Source organism: Macrotis lagotis, unplaced genomic scaffold (assembly GCF_037893015.1).
Source record: "Macrotis lagotis isolate mMagLag1 unplaced genomic scaffold, bilby.v1.9.chrom.fasta BILBYCTG019, whole genome shotgun sequence".
Classification (NCBI taxonomy): Eukaryota; Metazoa; Chordata; class Mammalia; order Peramelemorphia; family Peramelidae; genus Macrotis; species Macrotis lagotis.
The window spans coordinates 489,228-502,001 of record NW_027421926.1 but is presented as its reverse complement, the minus strand read 5'-3'; the positions used below and the strand labels follow the sequence as shown (position 1 = coordinate 502,001).

Sequence of the window (12,774 nt, the reverse complement as noted above, 5' to 3'; positions counted from 1 at the left end):
GAAAAGAATAAAATCCAAAGATCCTCATTCTGGAGCCTTGCATTTCCATTCTACCCCTTATATTTTACCAGTTTCTACATGTCATTTAGTCAACCAATCATTCACTAAATATCAAAAGATCATACGCTCTTCTTGGTGTAAGATATATTCCAGTTAAATGAAAAGACTTTAGACAAAGACTTAGTATATAGCCTGCTTTCTTACTGCATTTGTAGCTTAACTTAAGAGAAAGCTCTGGTAAATCAGGACAAACTCCATTAAAGAGATTAATAATAGGTTAAAATTTTGATAGGCTAAGAAAACTGAAAACAATATTCCAGGAGAGAGAGGGTAGGTAGAAGTAAGTAGGGATACTCCTAATGAGTGCAAACAGTGAGCGTTAGTTTTTAATAGAGGGCCTATAATAGGAAACATGAATTATTTTCTGGAAATGAGGTAGTGTGAGTTGAGACTTTTATTGATAGATTTCGGATCTGGCATTTGATTTTATCAAGGAGCCACTGTCATTTCTTATATATAAAATAATCTTTTGAAATACTGTGTTTTAGGAAAGCTTTTAGGGATCAGCATAGAAGATTAACTGAAATCAGTCTTAGGTGATTAAATAATAATTGTGTGTACAAGGAAAGTTTAAGTTACAACTTATGTATTTTAGAGAAAGATTAAGCAATATTGGAGAGATAACATCCCTAATATGAGTTTTTAAGGCCATTTGGAAAAATGTTGCAATAACTATTAGAAATGAGGAAGGGCTGGAGCTTATATGTTAATAGACTAAGGTCACTTTTATATGTGGTAGTTTTCCAAAAATGCTTAAATCAGTCTATCTCATAGCTTGCCACAAGTGTAAGGTAAAATCATATGGTTTTTCCATTTCTTTTGACAAAAGTAGGGTCAGAAATCTGGGTCACCGGAGAATATTTCTTGTAATTGAGATAGGCAGAGTGAAGCAGTTAATTCATAGTTTTATGTTGAAAATAACCAAAGGCAGAGGCATGAAGTGTGAAGTAAAGTAGAAGGCAATGAGCATGATTATGGTTAAGTGTATGCAAAATTTAGAATAATTACAGACTCCATAGAGTTTGTTACCAGGTAGCAGACAGATTAATAATCATTATCCACTAGAAGCTTGGAGGCCATCACATGAATTCAAGACCTCAAGAATGAGGACATGAAATTAAATGAAGAGGACCGGATCAGATATAATCCAAATGTTGGAGACCTCTGGAGAAAGTTGTAATTTTATTAACAATCAGCAGTGATTTTTTTTCTGTAGAACAGATGTGGGCCATCATTGGGAATTTTACAGACGGAGAAGTCCTACTCTTTTTTTCCCAGAATGCACACATTTATGTTTATGAATATACATATTCAATAAAAACATAGATTTATATGTGTGTCTGTGTTTACATAATAAGCATAGATCAACTTACACTGCAGTGTTTTCTTGTTCAGCAATTTCATTTATAACAACTTTATAACTTGGTAAAGCTACTAGAGAGGTTTGCCACATCTTTCTTAATATATATTATTTTATACTTAAGGAAACAACTTGATGATTCTCCTCTCTGATCAGAGGAAGGGACAATTTAAGTGTGTTAGATACTTTTGCATTATTTGTACTAGTAAGAGATTAATCAAAACTTTTGGAGGACCTTGTACATTTCATTCCAATTAATTATAGGAAGAACCAATAATCGAAAAGAAAGAAAATGTATTAATTGAAACTGATGTTAGAGAAGTTATACGAAGTGAAGAAACTCCAAGTATTTCCCCTGGACTTCTGACTCATAGTAGATCAGAGAATTGTGCAACTGGCCAGTGTAAGTTATTATCCTACCAGGGCCCATGAAATCAATATTGTAGGTAATTCCCTATAAGGTAATTTCTATCAATGCAGATTGGCTAATATTTTACAGTTTTCTAGTCTTATCAAGTAGTCTGGCAAGACCTTTAGGGTCTTGCCATGGTTACAGACCCAATATATCGGAAATGTTACTTGCTAATTCCTAAACTCACCTCATATCTATATTATGCTATCCCTTTGCTTGAAGAAAATGTTGAGAGAATTTTCTTGTTGTAAAAAGCTACTATAACCTATTCATTTTTTATTTACTTTTCTATATTTCAATTGATATTTTTTCTTTTTTCCAATTACATGCTATAAAAGTTTTTCAACAGTTTTCACATACCTATGAATATTTTTAAGTTGCATAATTTCTTTCCGTCCTTCCTTCCCATTCCATCTCATCTCAACAGTGAACATTCAGGTGAATAATGTAACATACACATTTACTTTTTACATTAAATCTATACATTCAATGTGTTTTCCTATGGAGTATGCTAAATATAAACAATTCTTGTATTTCCTTTTCCCCATAATATTAAATTTGTTTCAGAAAATACAGTTCTTATATAGTCTTTCATAAAATTTCCACTTGGGCCCTCACTTTCATAAAAGGACCCTTTTTTGCCAATAATTCCTAAATTCAAATGTTGCTCTATTAATCTGTCCTTGTGTCTTGGAATTTTTATGTTTGCAATTTTTACTTGAAGCTATTATGTATCAACATAGTTGTACAGTTTTCATCTTCTCATCTTTAGTGATATGACCTTTTTCTGTATTCAGTTTCTACGATGGCAGCATTTGGATTGGAAGAAGGAGATCATTCAAAAGCAGCTTGGGTTGCAGAGGTATTTTTCTTTGTTCTTTTGAAACTTCAGTATTAACTACTGCTTTTAAAATTACATTTCAGATTTCCGGATATACTAATCATTGCAATTGCCAAGGTAGAATTAGAATGAGAATTTTAGAGTTGTAAGGGTCCTAAAAATAATCTAGTACAACTACTCATTTAACTGGTTTGTGATAGAATAGAAGAGAATCCAAAGATCCTTGCTGTCAAGCCATACACATACTATTCTACTCCTTAATACTTTACAAATTTTAACAAGTCATTCACTCATTTAGTCAATCAATCATTTAATGAATACCAATAGACCACATGCATTTCTAGCTATTAAGATATACTCCAGTAAAGTAAAAGACTTTAGACTTAGTATACAATTGCTTAGTATACAACTGCTTCCTTGCTGCATTTAAGTGATGGGATAGGACATAGACCCAAATAAGATGCTTTTATGGCCAATTGTTAGGAAATGTTCATATGATGTTTACACAGCTGCTGAGAGAAATGACTGAGGAAGCTCTGGTAAATCAGAAAAGACTACAGTAAAAAATGTAAGGATGGGTTGAAATTTTTATTGACAAAGAGGAGAAAGAAAAACCTTCCAGGTGAGAGGATAGACAGAAGTTAGTTAGGGTACTTCTCATAAGAAATGTAAAGAGTGAGGTTTAGCTTTCAAGAGAGCCAGCAATAGGAAACATCCATTATTTTCTATAAATAAGATAGTGGGAATTGAGACTTTGAGTGCTAGCTTTAGAAGATTAACTGGAGTAGGTCTATGGTGATGAAATGCTGACTGTGGAAATAGGAAAGGATAAATTGTAACTTCCTTATTTTAGAAAAAAGATTAAGCAGTACATAAGGACAACTTAACTACAGCAGGAAAAAGCTAAGGATTGGGAAAAATGTAGCTATCATTAGTAGAAATGAGGAAATTTCAAAATGGGGGATCTTATATGATGATAGACTAAGGTTACATTTTTTAATATGATAGCTTGATTTAAATGGTCCGAAAACTATCGCATAAATTGCAACAACTTTACAATAAAAAAATCATATGGTTTTCTATGTCTTTTGGCAAAAGTAGGATCAGAAATCTGGGTCACATGAAGCTGAACTCCAGAGAATTCAGGCAGCTTCTCCCTGATCTCACAACTAGTTTGTCACAGAATAGAACAACCTCCAAATGTCCTCACACTGGGGCCATGCATTTATTCATTTAGTCAGGAAGTCATTCATTGAACAGCAAAAGACCATATACTCTTCTAGGTAGTAAGATATATGCCAGTATAGTGAAAGACTTTTGACAAAGACTGAGTCTAGTGCCTGCTTCCTTACTGCAGAAGTAGCTTAACTTTAAGTGATGGGCATGGACATAGGCAAGGATAAGATGATTTTAGGGCCAATTGCTTGCAAATATCTACATGATATTTACTGTTAAGAGCAATACAAAGGGAAATGACAGAAAGCTCTGGTAAATCAGAACAGACTTCATTAGAGAGCTTAATGATGATTTGACATTTTGATTGGCAAAGAGGAGAAAACCTTCCTGGAGGGAGGACAAGTAGGAAGATCAGTACCATGGATTTGGGCACTCCATGTATAAGTCACAACTGGATTTTGGAGACTAGAAACTGAAAAAAAATGTATTACAGAAAATAATTGAACTCAAGTTTTATTCTTCATGAAATTCAAAGACTTTCTGTTCATATCTTTTAGGCCTGTTTTGGGCAATCTGGTGCCTGGCTGCATGCTTAGTGCATTCCTTTTCATGAACCTGAAGCACCAATTGTAGCCTCCTTTGAAATTAGTCATTCCTTTTTCATTAGCAATTCTTCTTGCTTCCTGCTGAAACTTCTTTGTGGGCAAATTCCAATCTCTCTCTGCTATTGAATCCAGCTCTTGAATCCCCTCTCTAACTCAGGCCATTTGTCTGACTTGCCTCTCCTGTGCTTCTTCTGCCCTGGCTTTTTCAGTAGGGTTTTTTCCTTCACCTAGACAGTCTCCTCTTGTGTTCTTAGTAACAGGTAGATCAAACTGAGGTTCATCAGCATGATTTCCATTCACTTTTTTGCAAACTGGAGTACTTTGAATTTGAATTCAACACTGTATGAAAGTCTCAATGAGACATTTCTGGGCAGAATGTGGCAAAAATGACCTAATATATACCTGTAAAAACTGGGAAACAATGTGCACAAAGGCAACATACTAGAAAAAGCCAGAAATGGAAGTCAAAAACATCCTACAACCACTGTATAAGACTCCCAATATTTAGACCCCAAAGATTAAAAAAAAGTGTGTATCATACATGGAGAAATACAGTATTTCTTAGGCATATAATGGGCTAATTTTATCTTTTAACAAAAGGCGTATATTAGGAAATATCATTTTTTTTATAAACAAAATAGAGTTTGTTGAGACTTTGAAGGATAGTGTGAGGATTTGGGATTTGATTTGCATTAAGATTTGCATAGTCATACCCTACAAATAATATTTGAAAATTTTATGTTTTATGAAACTTTGAGTGATCAGTATAGAAGTTTAACTGGAGGAGGTCTAAGGTGAGGAAATGATGATTGTGGAAAGAGAAGAATTTAATAATAGCTTCCTTATTTTAGAGAAAGATTAAGGAGTATGCAGGGATAGCTTGCCTGCAAAGAAAAAAGGACATGGATAAATTTATGAGTTTTTAAAGTTTAGGATTTTGAAAGAATGAAGCTATCACAAAGAGAAATGAGAAAGTTAGAAAGGGTTGAGGCTCATATGATGACAAGGTCATGTTTTATTATGGGCATTTTCAGGAAGTCTTTAGATTTAGTTTTATCATCGATTGTTACCAATTTAGAGTATTGTCAGCTAGTTTTCCATTTAATTTTGGCAAAAGTTGGGTAAGGAATCTGGGTCCCAGGAGAATGTCTTTTGAAATTGAGATAGGCAGAATGAGAGAATTAATGCACACCTTTATGGTGTTAATAAATGTCCATCCAAAGATGGAGATATGAAGTGGGAAGAAATGAAAAGGGTAATGAGTATGATTATGGTTATTAGTGTATGCACAATGTGGAATGGAGATTGTCATTAGCTGATACCAGATAGATTAAAACCTATGTTCCATTAGACGCTCAAAGACTTTCTTATGTATTCAAAAGATCCAGAAGGAATACAGGAAATTAAATGAAGGGAAAAGATATAATCCAATTGTTGAAAACCTTGAGTGCAGGTGGTAATTGTATTGAATACTGAAATTTCAGCAATGATTTGTTCAGAGAAATAGATTCATGCATAGTTCAGGATTTTAAGAAGATCAAGTCCTCTCTTCCCAGTATTTTCTCATTTGTGTGTATGAATATACCTAGACATGTATAAATACACATAGAAAAATATCTATGGTAAACAGAGATCAGCATACACGGAATGTTTTGTTATTCATCAAGTTGAGTCATGTCTGTTACATCATGACTCCATTTTGACAGAGGAGTGATTTGCCATAGGCTTCTCTAGCTCATTCTGTTGCAGGTAACTGTTCAGACAAGTTTTAATGACTTGCCCAGGCACACACAGCTGATAACTGTCAGAGACAGGAAACCAGAGAAGTAACAAATAGTTCAGCTAGCTGAGAAATGAGGTTTCTGTGCAGAGTCACTGTAAACACATTTACCTTCCTCCAACAAGGGGATCAGGGGTGGTGAAAAATTGCAGTGGTGAAAAGGTGTAGTGTCAAGGCTGATGACAGGCCTTCCTAGGTCATGGAACAGAAATAAGAGAAGTCCCAAAGGAGTGCATCCAGATGAAAAATGAGCAGATGACAGTGCTGATCTCCCTTGTTAAGTGAAGGTTTTGAACTTCAGGCCACTCCCCTGCAATCAGAAGGGTATCTTACCTTCCCTACTAGAGTATTCTTTGAGGGTAAGAAATTTTTATAAAATTTTATCAACTTAGATGATACAGAAAATTATTTTTACATATGAAGAAAATTTTCCTCTGAATCCAGTGTCTAAAATAAGTGATTGGAAAAATCTAAACAATTGTAAAATTTGAATTTTATGAGTATCAGCATCTAACAGTTGAAGTATGTTACATACTTTTGCATTAATTTTTTAATAGTAGAATAATAAAACGTTAGGGAGGACCTTGTCCATTTCATTTCCACTTATTATAGGAAGAACCAATGGAGGAACTTCAGACTCACAGTCCATCAGAGAATTGTGCTACAAGACAAAGTAAGTTATTTTTATGCCAGTACGTAAGATGTCTTCATTGTAGAGAACTCTGAATGTGAAAATTTCAACTAATGTGGGTTGCCAACTGATTTAGCCTTTCTAGTGTTGTCCAGTGGCCTGGATAATTAAGCAAATATATCAGAAAATGGTGCTTGCTAATTCCAAAAGTTGCCCCATAGCTGTGATGATTTGCTATCCTTCAAGTTGAAGAACATGCTTAAAGACCTTTCTTTTTGCAAAATGTCAGTGTAAACCTGTCGATGTAATGTGTTTAACCTATGAAAATGTGTAATTCAATTTTGTTTCTCCTTTATACCCACAACATGAAGTGTTGTTTTAGAAAAAATTGCTAAATACATTTGTATAAACTTATCAGTTAGCCTCTATAATTTGTTTTAAAGGGCCCTTCTTTGACCATACTTCCTAAATTCAAATGTTGCTCTCTTTATCTGTTCTTGTCTCCTAGAAAGTTTTGTGTAGAAATTTTCAATTATTTTATGTTGAAGCAATTATCAGCTGCCTATATGAACAGTTATCTTGTTCTCAGTAGGGTATTTTCAATTGATAATGTGGTCTTTTGCCTCTATTTTATTTCTATGATGTCATCATTTGGATTGGAATTCAGAATTATCTTGGGATACAAAGGTATTTTCTTTTGTTATTTTGAACCTTTAATACTGATTGCTGATTTTACAATTACATTTCATATTTACTTATTTATTAATTGCTTCTTTTTGCCAAGGTAGAATTCGAGTGAAAATTTCAGAGCTGAAAGAGTTCTGAAAATAATCTAATCCAGCACACTTGAGGAAGTTGAACCCCAGAGAAGTCAGAGAGCTTCTCTCTGATATCAGAACTAGTTTGTCACAGAGTAGAACAGCTTCTAAAGGTCCTCATTCTGGAGCCCTGCATTTTTTGGAACAGAGTACAATAGAATGAAGGCATTTATTTTTGCTCTACCTCTTGTGTTTTACCAATTTATGCATGTAATTTATTCATTTAGTCAATCAGTCATTAATTGAACATCAGAAGACCAGATGCTTTTCTATGTAGTAAGACATATGCCAGTATTCTTTGAGAATAAATTTTATTATATCAGTTTTCTCCTTTCCTTTTGTTTGAATTTGATGAAATAAGAATTAAAACTTTTATTAGCATAGATGATGCTGAAAATTGTTATTTTTAACTTATGAAGAAAATTTTCCCCTGAAACCAAAGTCTAAAAGAAATGATAGGAAAAATCTAAAGATTTGTAAGATTTGAATTTTAGGAGTCTCAACATCTGCCCGTTCAAATATGTTACATACTTTTGCATTACTTTTGTTAACAGTATTCTAATAAAAATTTATGGATGACCTTGTCCATTTCATCCCATTTATTATAGGAAGAACCTATGGAGGAACTTGATACTCACAGACCATCAGAGAATTGTGCTGCACGGCAAAGTAAGTCATTGTTCTGCCAGTACTTATGATTTCATCACTGTAGATAATTCTAATTGTGGAAATTAGAACCAATGCAGATTGTCTACTGTTTTAGCCTTTCTAGTGCTGTACAATGGCCTGGGTATTTATGTCCTCGGTCTTGCAAAGGTCACACAGCAAATATATCAGAAAATGGTGTTTGCAGATTCCCATAGGTGTCCCATAGAGATGATGACTTGTTATCCCTCAAGTTGAAGATCATGTTTAAAGAACTTTGTTTTTGCAAATTTCCCAGTTTGATATCATGAAAATTCTAGCGTTCATTTGTATAAGATATTGAGTTCTAATTAATTGTCTTCACTGACTCCCCTCCCCTCTTCTGATCACGATAGGCCCTATGATATTGTTTATACATGTATTATGATGTAAATCATATTTCCAATATTAGTCTCAGTTTTATGAAAAAAGAAGCAACTAAAAAAGGGAAAAATAATCATGAGAAAGAATAAAGTAATTGGAAAAAATACACTTCAGTCTATGTTCAGAGTCCTTTAGGTCTTCATCTGTAGATGGATAGCCTTTTCCTTGGTGAAATTTTCATACTTCTTTTGGACCATTTTGTTGCTTAGAAGAGTTATGTAATTCATAGGTGATCATGACACAATATTGATGATACTGTAGACATGGTTTTCCTGGTTCTGCTCATTTGACTTTTCATCAGTTTGTACAAGTCTTTCCAGGTTTTTCTGAAATCTGCCTGTTCATTCATTATTGCACAATTATTACATTACATTCATATCCCATAGCCTATTTAGGCAATCCCCAATTAATGGGTATCCTCTCACAAAACTCAAAGTTTTGCCATGACAAACGGTAGCTTTAAATATTTTTCTATGTATAGGTCCTTTCCCCTGTCTTATCTCATCGACTTGGAATACAGACCCAGTGGTGGTATTTTTGGACCAGTTTGGAAGCCCTCCAGAATGCTCTCAAGAATGGTTGGATCAGTTTCTAATTCTACAGCAATGTATTAATATCTCAATTTTACCACATCCTTTCCAGCATTTATTATTTTGCTTTTCTTGAAATATTAGTATTATAGGTGGTTTCTCAAAACTTGTAATTTACATTTCTCTAAACAAAAATGACTTACATATTTAGAAATAGTTTTGATTTCTTCATCTGAAAACCATCCGTTCATTTTCTTTGATCATTTATCAATTAGGGGTTGACTTCTAGTCTTATTAATTTGACTAAGAGACCTTTTTTTAACAGAAGGATTTGTTCTCCAACTTTCTGCTTTCCTTAACATCTCGATTGCCATACTTTTGTGTGTATAAAAGCCTTTTTTAAAAAATATATATATATATAACCAAAACTAGCTATCTTGTAATACTCTCTGTCTTATGTTTGGTCATGAATTCTTCTCTATAGAGCTGTTAAGTAAATTGTTCTTTGCCTTTCTAATTTGTTTAATGGTGATACCCTTTATATATAATTCATGTACCCATTGTGACTATCTTGGTACATATATGAGATGTTGGTAAAGAACTTGATTATGTCCTTCTTTTTTTCAAATTTCCCAGTAGTTTTTGTCAAATAGTGAAATTTTAACTGAAATGCAGTCAATTTATCAACTACTTAGTAGCTATGTTGTTTGATTATTGCATCTTGTACTTAATATATTCCATTCATCCACTCCTGTTCCAATATCAAACCTAAACCATCAGAGGACTGGTCTATTTATACCCAGCCCAGATTACCCCGGTTTTGTTGTCATTTTTCAGTCCTGTACAACTCTTTTTGACTTGATTGGGTCTTTTCTTGGTAAAGGTACTGGGATGATAGCCTGTACCAGGTAGTTTACATGATGACTGCTTTAAAATATAATATTATTTGACCTTTTAAAATATTTTGTTCATTAATTTTCCTGCCATTCTAGATGTTTATTTATTCTAAATGAATTTTGTTATTACTTTGTTATTATTTTTGTAATTTGATTGGTGCTGAATTGGAGTTGAATAAGTAAATTGATTTAGGCAAAACTGTCATTTTAATTATGCTGTCACTGCCTACCCCATAAGCAATTGATATTTTTCTAGTTGCTGAGATTGCGGTATATTTATTCATTTGCTTGCTTGTTCTATCTCAGGTGGATTACATTCTTTAAGTTATTTCTATATTTCTCCACAGTTGCTGTTACAGGTTGTAATTCTCTCCATCCATTCCTCCCCACCACCATCTATTATGTTTTCTCTTTCCTTTTACTCTGTCCCTCTTCTAAAATGTGCTGTGGAGCAGCTGAGTAGTGCAGCAGAGAGAGCACTGGCCCTGGGGGCCCACATGGGCCCCAAGCCTACATCCCACCCCAGAGACCCAGCAACCACCTGGCCCTGTGGTCCCAGACAGGCCACCCAATCCCACCATGTTGAAAAAAGTAAAAAAAAAAATGTGTTACTATGAAATGTAACTATGAAAATGTGACTATGATCTACCTCTCTCTAGCCCCCACATCCCCCCTCCCTTCTCTCCTTTTCTTCTGAATTTCTGTACTCTATTGGGTGTGTATACTGTTTCCTCTCTAAGTCATTTCTGTTGAAAAAGAAAGTTCCCTCATTCCTCCTCACCTTCCCCCCTTTCCAAACCATTGCAAAAGCTATTACTTGACTCTTTTTATATAAATATCTCAGCCTATTCTACCTCTCCTTTCTCTTACTCCCAGTACATTTCCCATTCACCCATTGACTGCATTTTTTGCAAGATATAATACCTTCAAATTTGGCTCACTCCTGTGCCTCATCTATAAAGGCTTCGTTCAACCTGCTGTATTAAAAGAGAAGGTTCATATGAGTATTATCAGTATCATCGTTCCATGCCAGAATACCATGCAGCTCACCTTCAAGTCCTCATAATTTACCCCTCTTGGGACACCCTGTATATGCTTCCCCTGAGTTCTGTACTTGAAGATCAAATTTGCTCAGCTCTGATCATTTCAATAAGAACTCTTGAAATTCTCCTGTTTCATTGAAAATTCAACTTTTCCCTTGGAAGAGGATGTTCAATTTTGCTGGGTAGTTGATTCTCGGTTGCATTTCAAGCTCTTTTGCCTTCTGGAATATTATGTTCCAGGCTCTACAAGCCCTCAATGTAGTTGCTGCTAAGTCTTGAGTGTAGCTCCATGATATTTGAATTCTGTCCTGACCACTTGTAATATTTTCTCTTTGACTTGGGAGTTCTGGAACTTGGCTATAATATTCCTGGGGGTTGTCTTTGGCTCTCTTTCTGGAGGAGATTAGTGGATTCTCTCTTACTATTTTAGCCTCTGCTTGTTAGGATATCAGAGCAATTTTCCTGTAGAATTTCTTTAAAAATGAGGTCAACACTCTTTTCCTGATCATAATTTTCAGGTAGCCCAATAAATTTTCAATTCTCTCTCCTGGATCTATTTCTTCTTTCAGATCAGTTCTTTTTACCAGGAGATAGTTCACATTTTCCTCTAGTTTTTCTTTATTTTGGTGTTGAATTATTGCGTCTTGATTTCTCACAAAGTCATCAATTTCCTTTAGTTCTATTCTACATTTGAAGGATTTGTTTTCCTCAGAGAGCATTCTTATCTCCTTTGCCATCTGGCCAATTCTGCTTTTTAAAGCATTCTTCTTCTCATTAACTTTTTTGAACTGTTATATCCATTTGACTTAAACTGATTTATAATATGTAATTTTCTTCATCCTTCTTTTGGATCTCCTTGACTAAGCTGCTGACTTGGTTTTCATGTTTTTCCTGCATCTCTCTCATTTCTCTTCCCAAGTTTTCTTCTACCTCCCTTACTTGATATTCAAAATCTCTTTTGAGCTCTGTCATAGCCTGAGCCCCACTTGTATATTTCTTCAAATCTTTAGATGCAGAAGCATGGACTTTCTCATCTTCAAAGTGTGTGTTTTGGTCCTCCTTGGGACCAAAGAAATTGTCTATGGTCAGGTTCCTTTTTTCTGTTTAATCATTTCCCCAACCTCTGTCTAGTTTTGGGGTGCTTCTTGAACATTTAAGTATTATTGGGACACCCCCTCAAGACCCTCAGTTCCTTCAAGGTCTTTTGGGAGGTGCAAGCAAATCCCTCTTCTCTGGGACTGTGAAGAAGGCCCCTGCTCTATGTGGGCCCCAGACTGCAACTAGGGTCTGAATATAGTCAAAGCCCCAGAAGCCTGTTCCATGGAAAGAGGACAGACCTCAACAGCCTCCCTTCACTCCCTTAGCTTCCATGGACTGAGCACTTAGGGAGCAGCTGCCAGGAGGTTCCTGCTGGGAAGCTCCATTGGGCCTGATGAAAAAAAGGTTTAATCCTTTCATTTCTGATTCATTTTCCTCTAAAGGTACATCATATTGAACACTGCTAATATTCGAGTTGCCCGCTTAGCTTCATTCTGTTTATATTTAGTTATATAT

At 34.8% G+C, this 12,774-nt stretch overlaps 1 protein-coding gene across 2 annotated transcripts in view; it reads left to right on the top strand.

The window, feature by feature from the left end:
* Window positions 1-12,774, top strand: part of LOC141504008 (uncharacterized) — a 149,188-nt gene that overhangs the window by 59,492 nt on the left and 76,922 nt on the right. Inside the window, exons 14-18 of one of the 2 annotated variants that reach the window (XM_074208856.1) lie at window positions 2,630-2,694; window positions 6,847-6,907; window positions 7,533-7,552; window positions 8,292-8,352; window positions 9,233-9,329. In XM_074208856.1, the coding sequence (XP_074064957.1) occupies window positions 2,630-2,694; window positions 6,847-6,907; window positions 7,533-7,552; window positions 8,292-8,352; window positions 9,233-9,329 (304 nt within the window). Of the gene's footprint in view, window positions 1-1,684; window positions 1,824-2,629; window positions 2,695-6,846; window positions 6,908-7,532; window positions 7,553-8,291; window positions 8,353-9,232; window positions 9,330-12,774 lie in introns of both variants that reach the window. The other variant, XM_074208855.1, reaches the window with a different exon arrangement.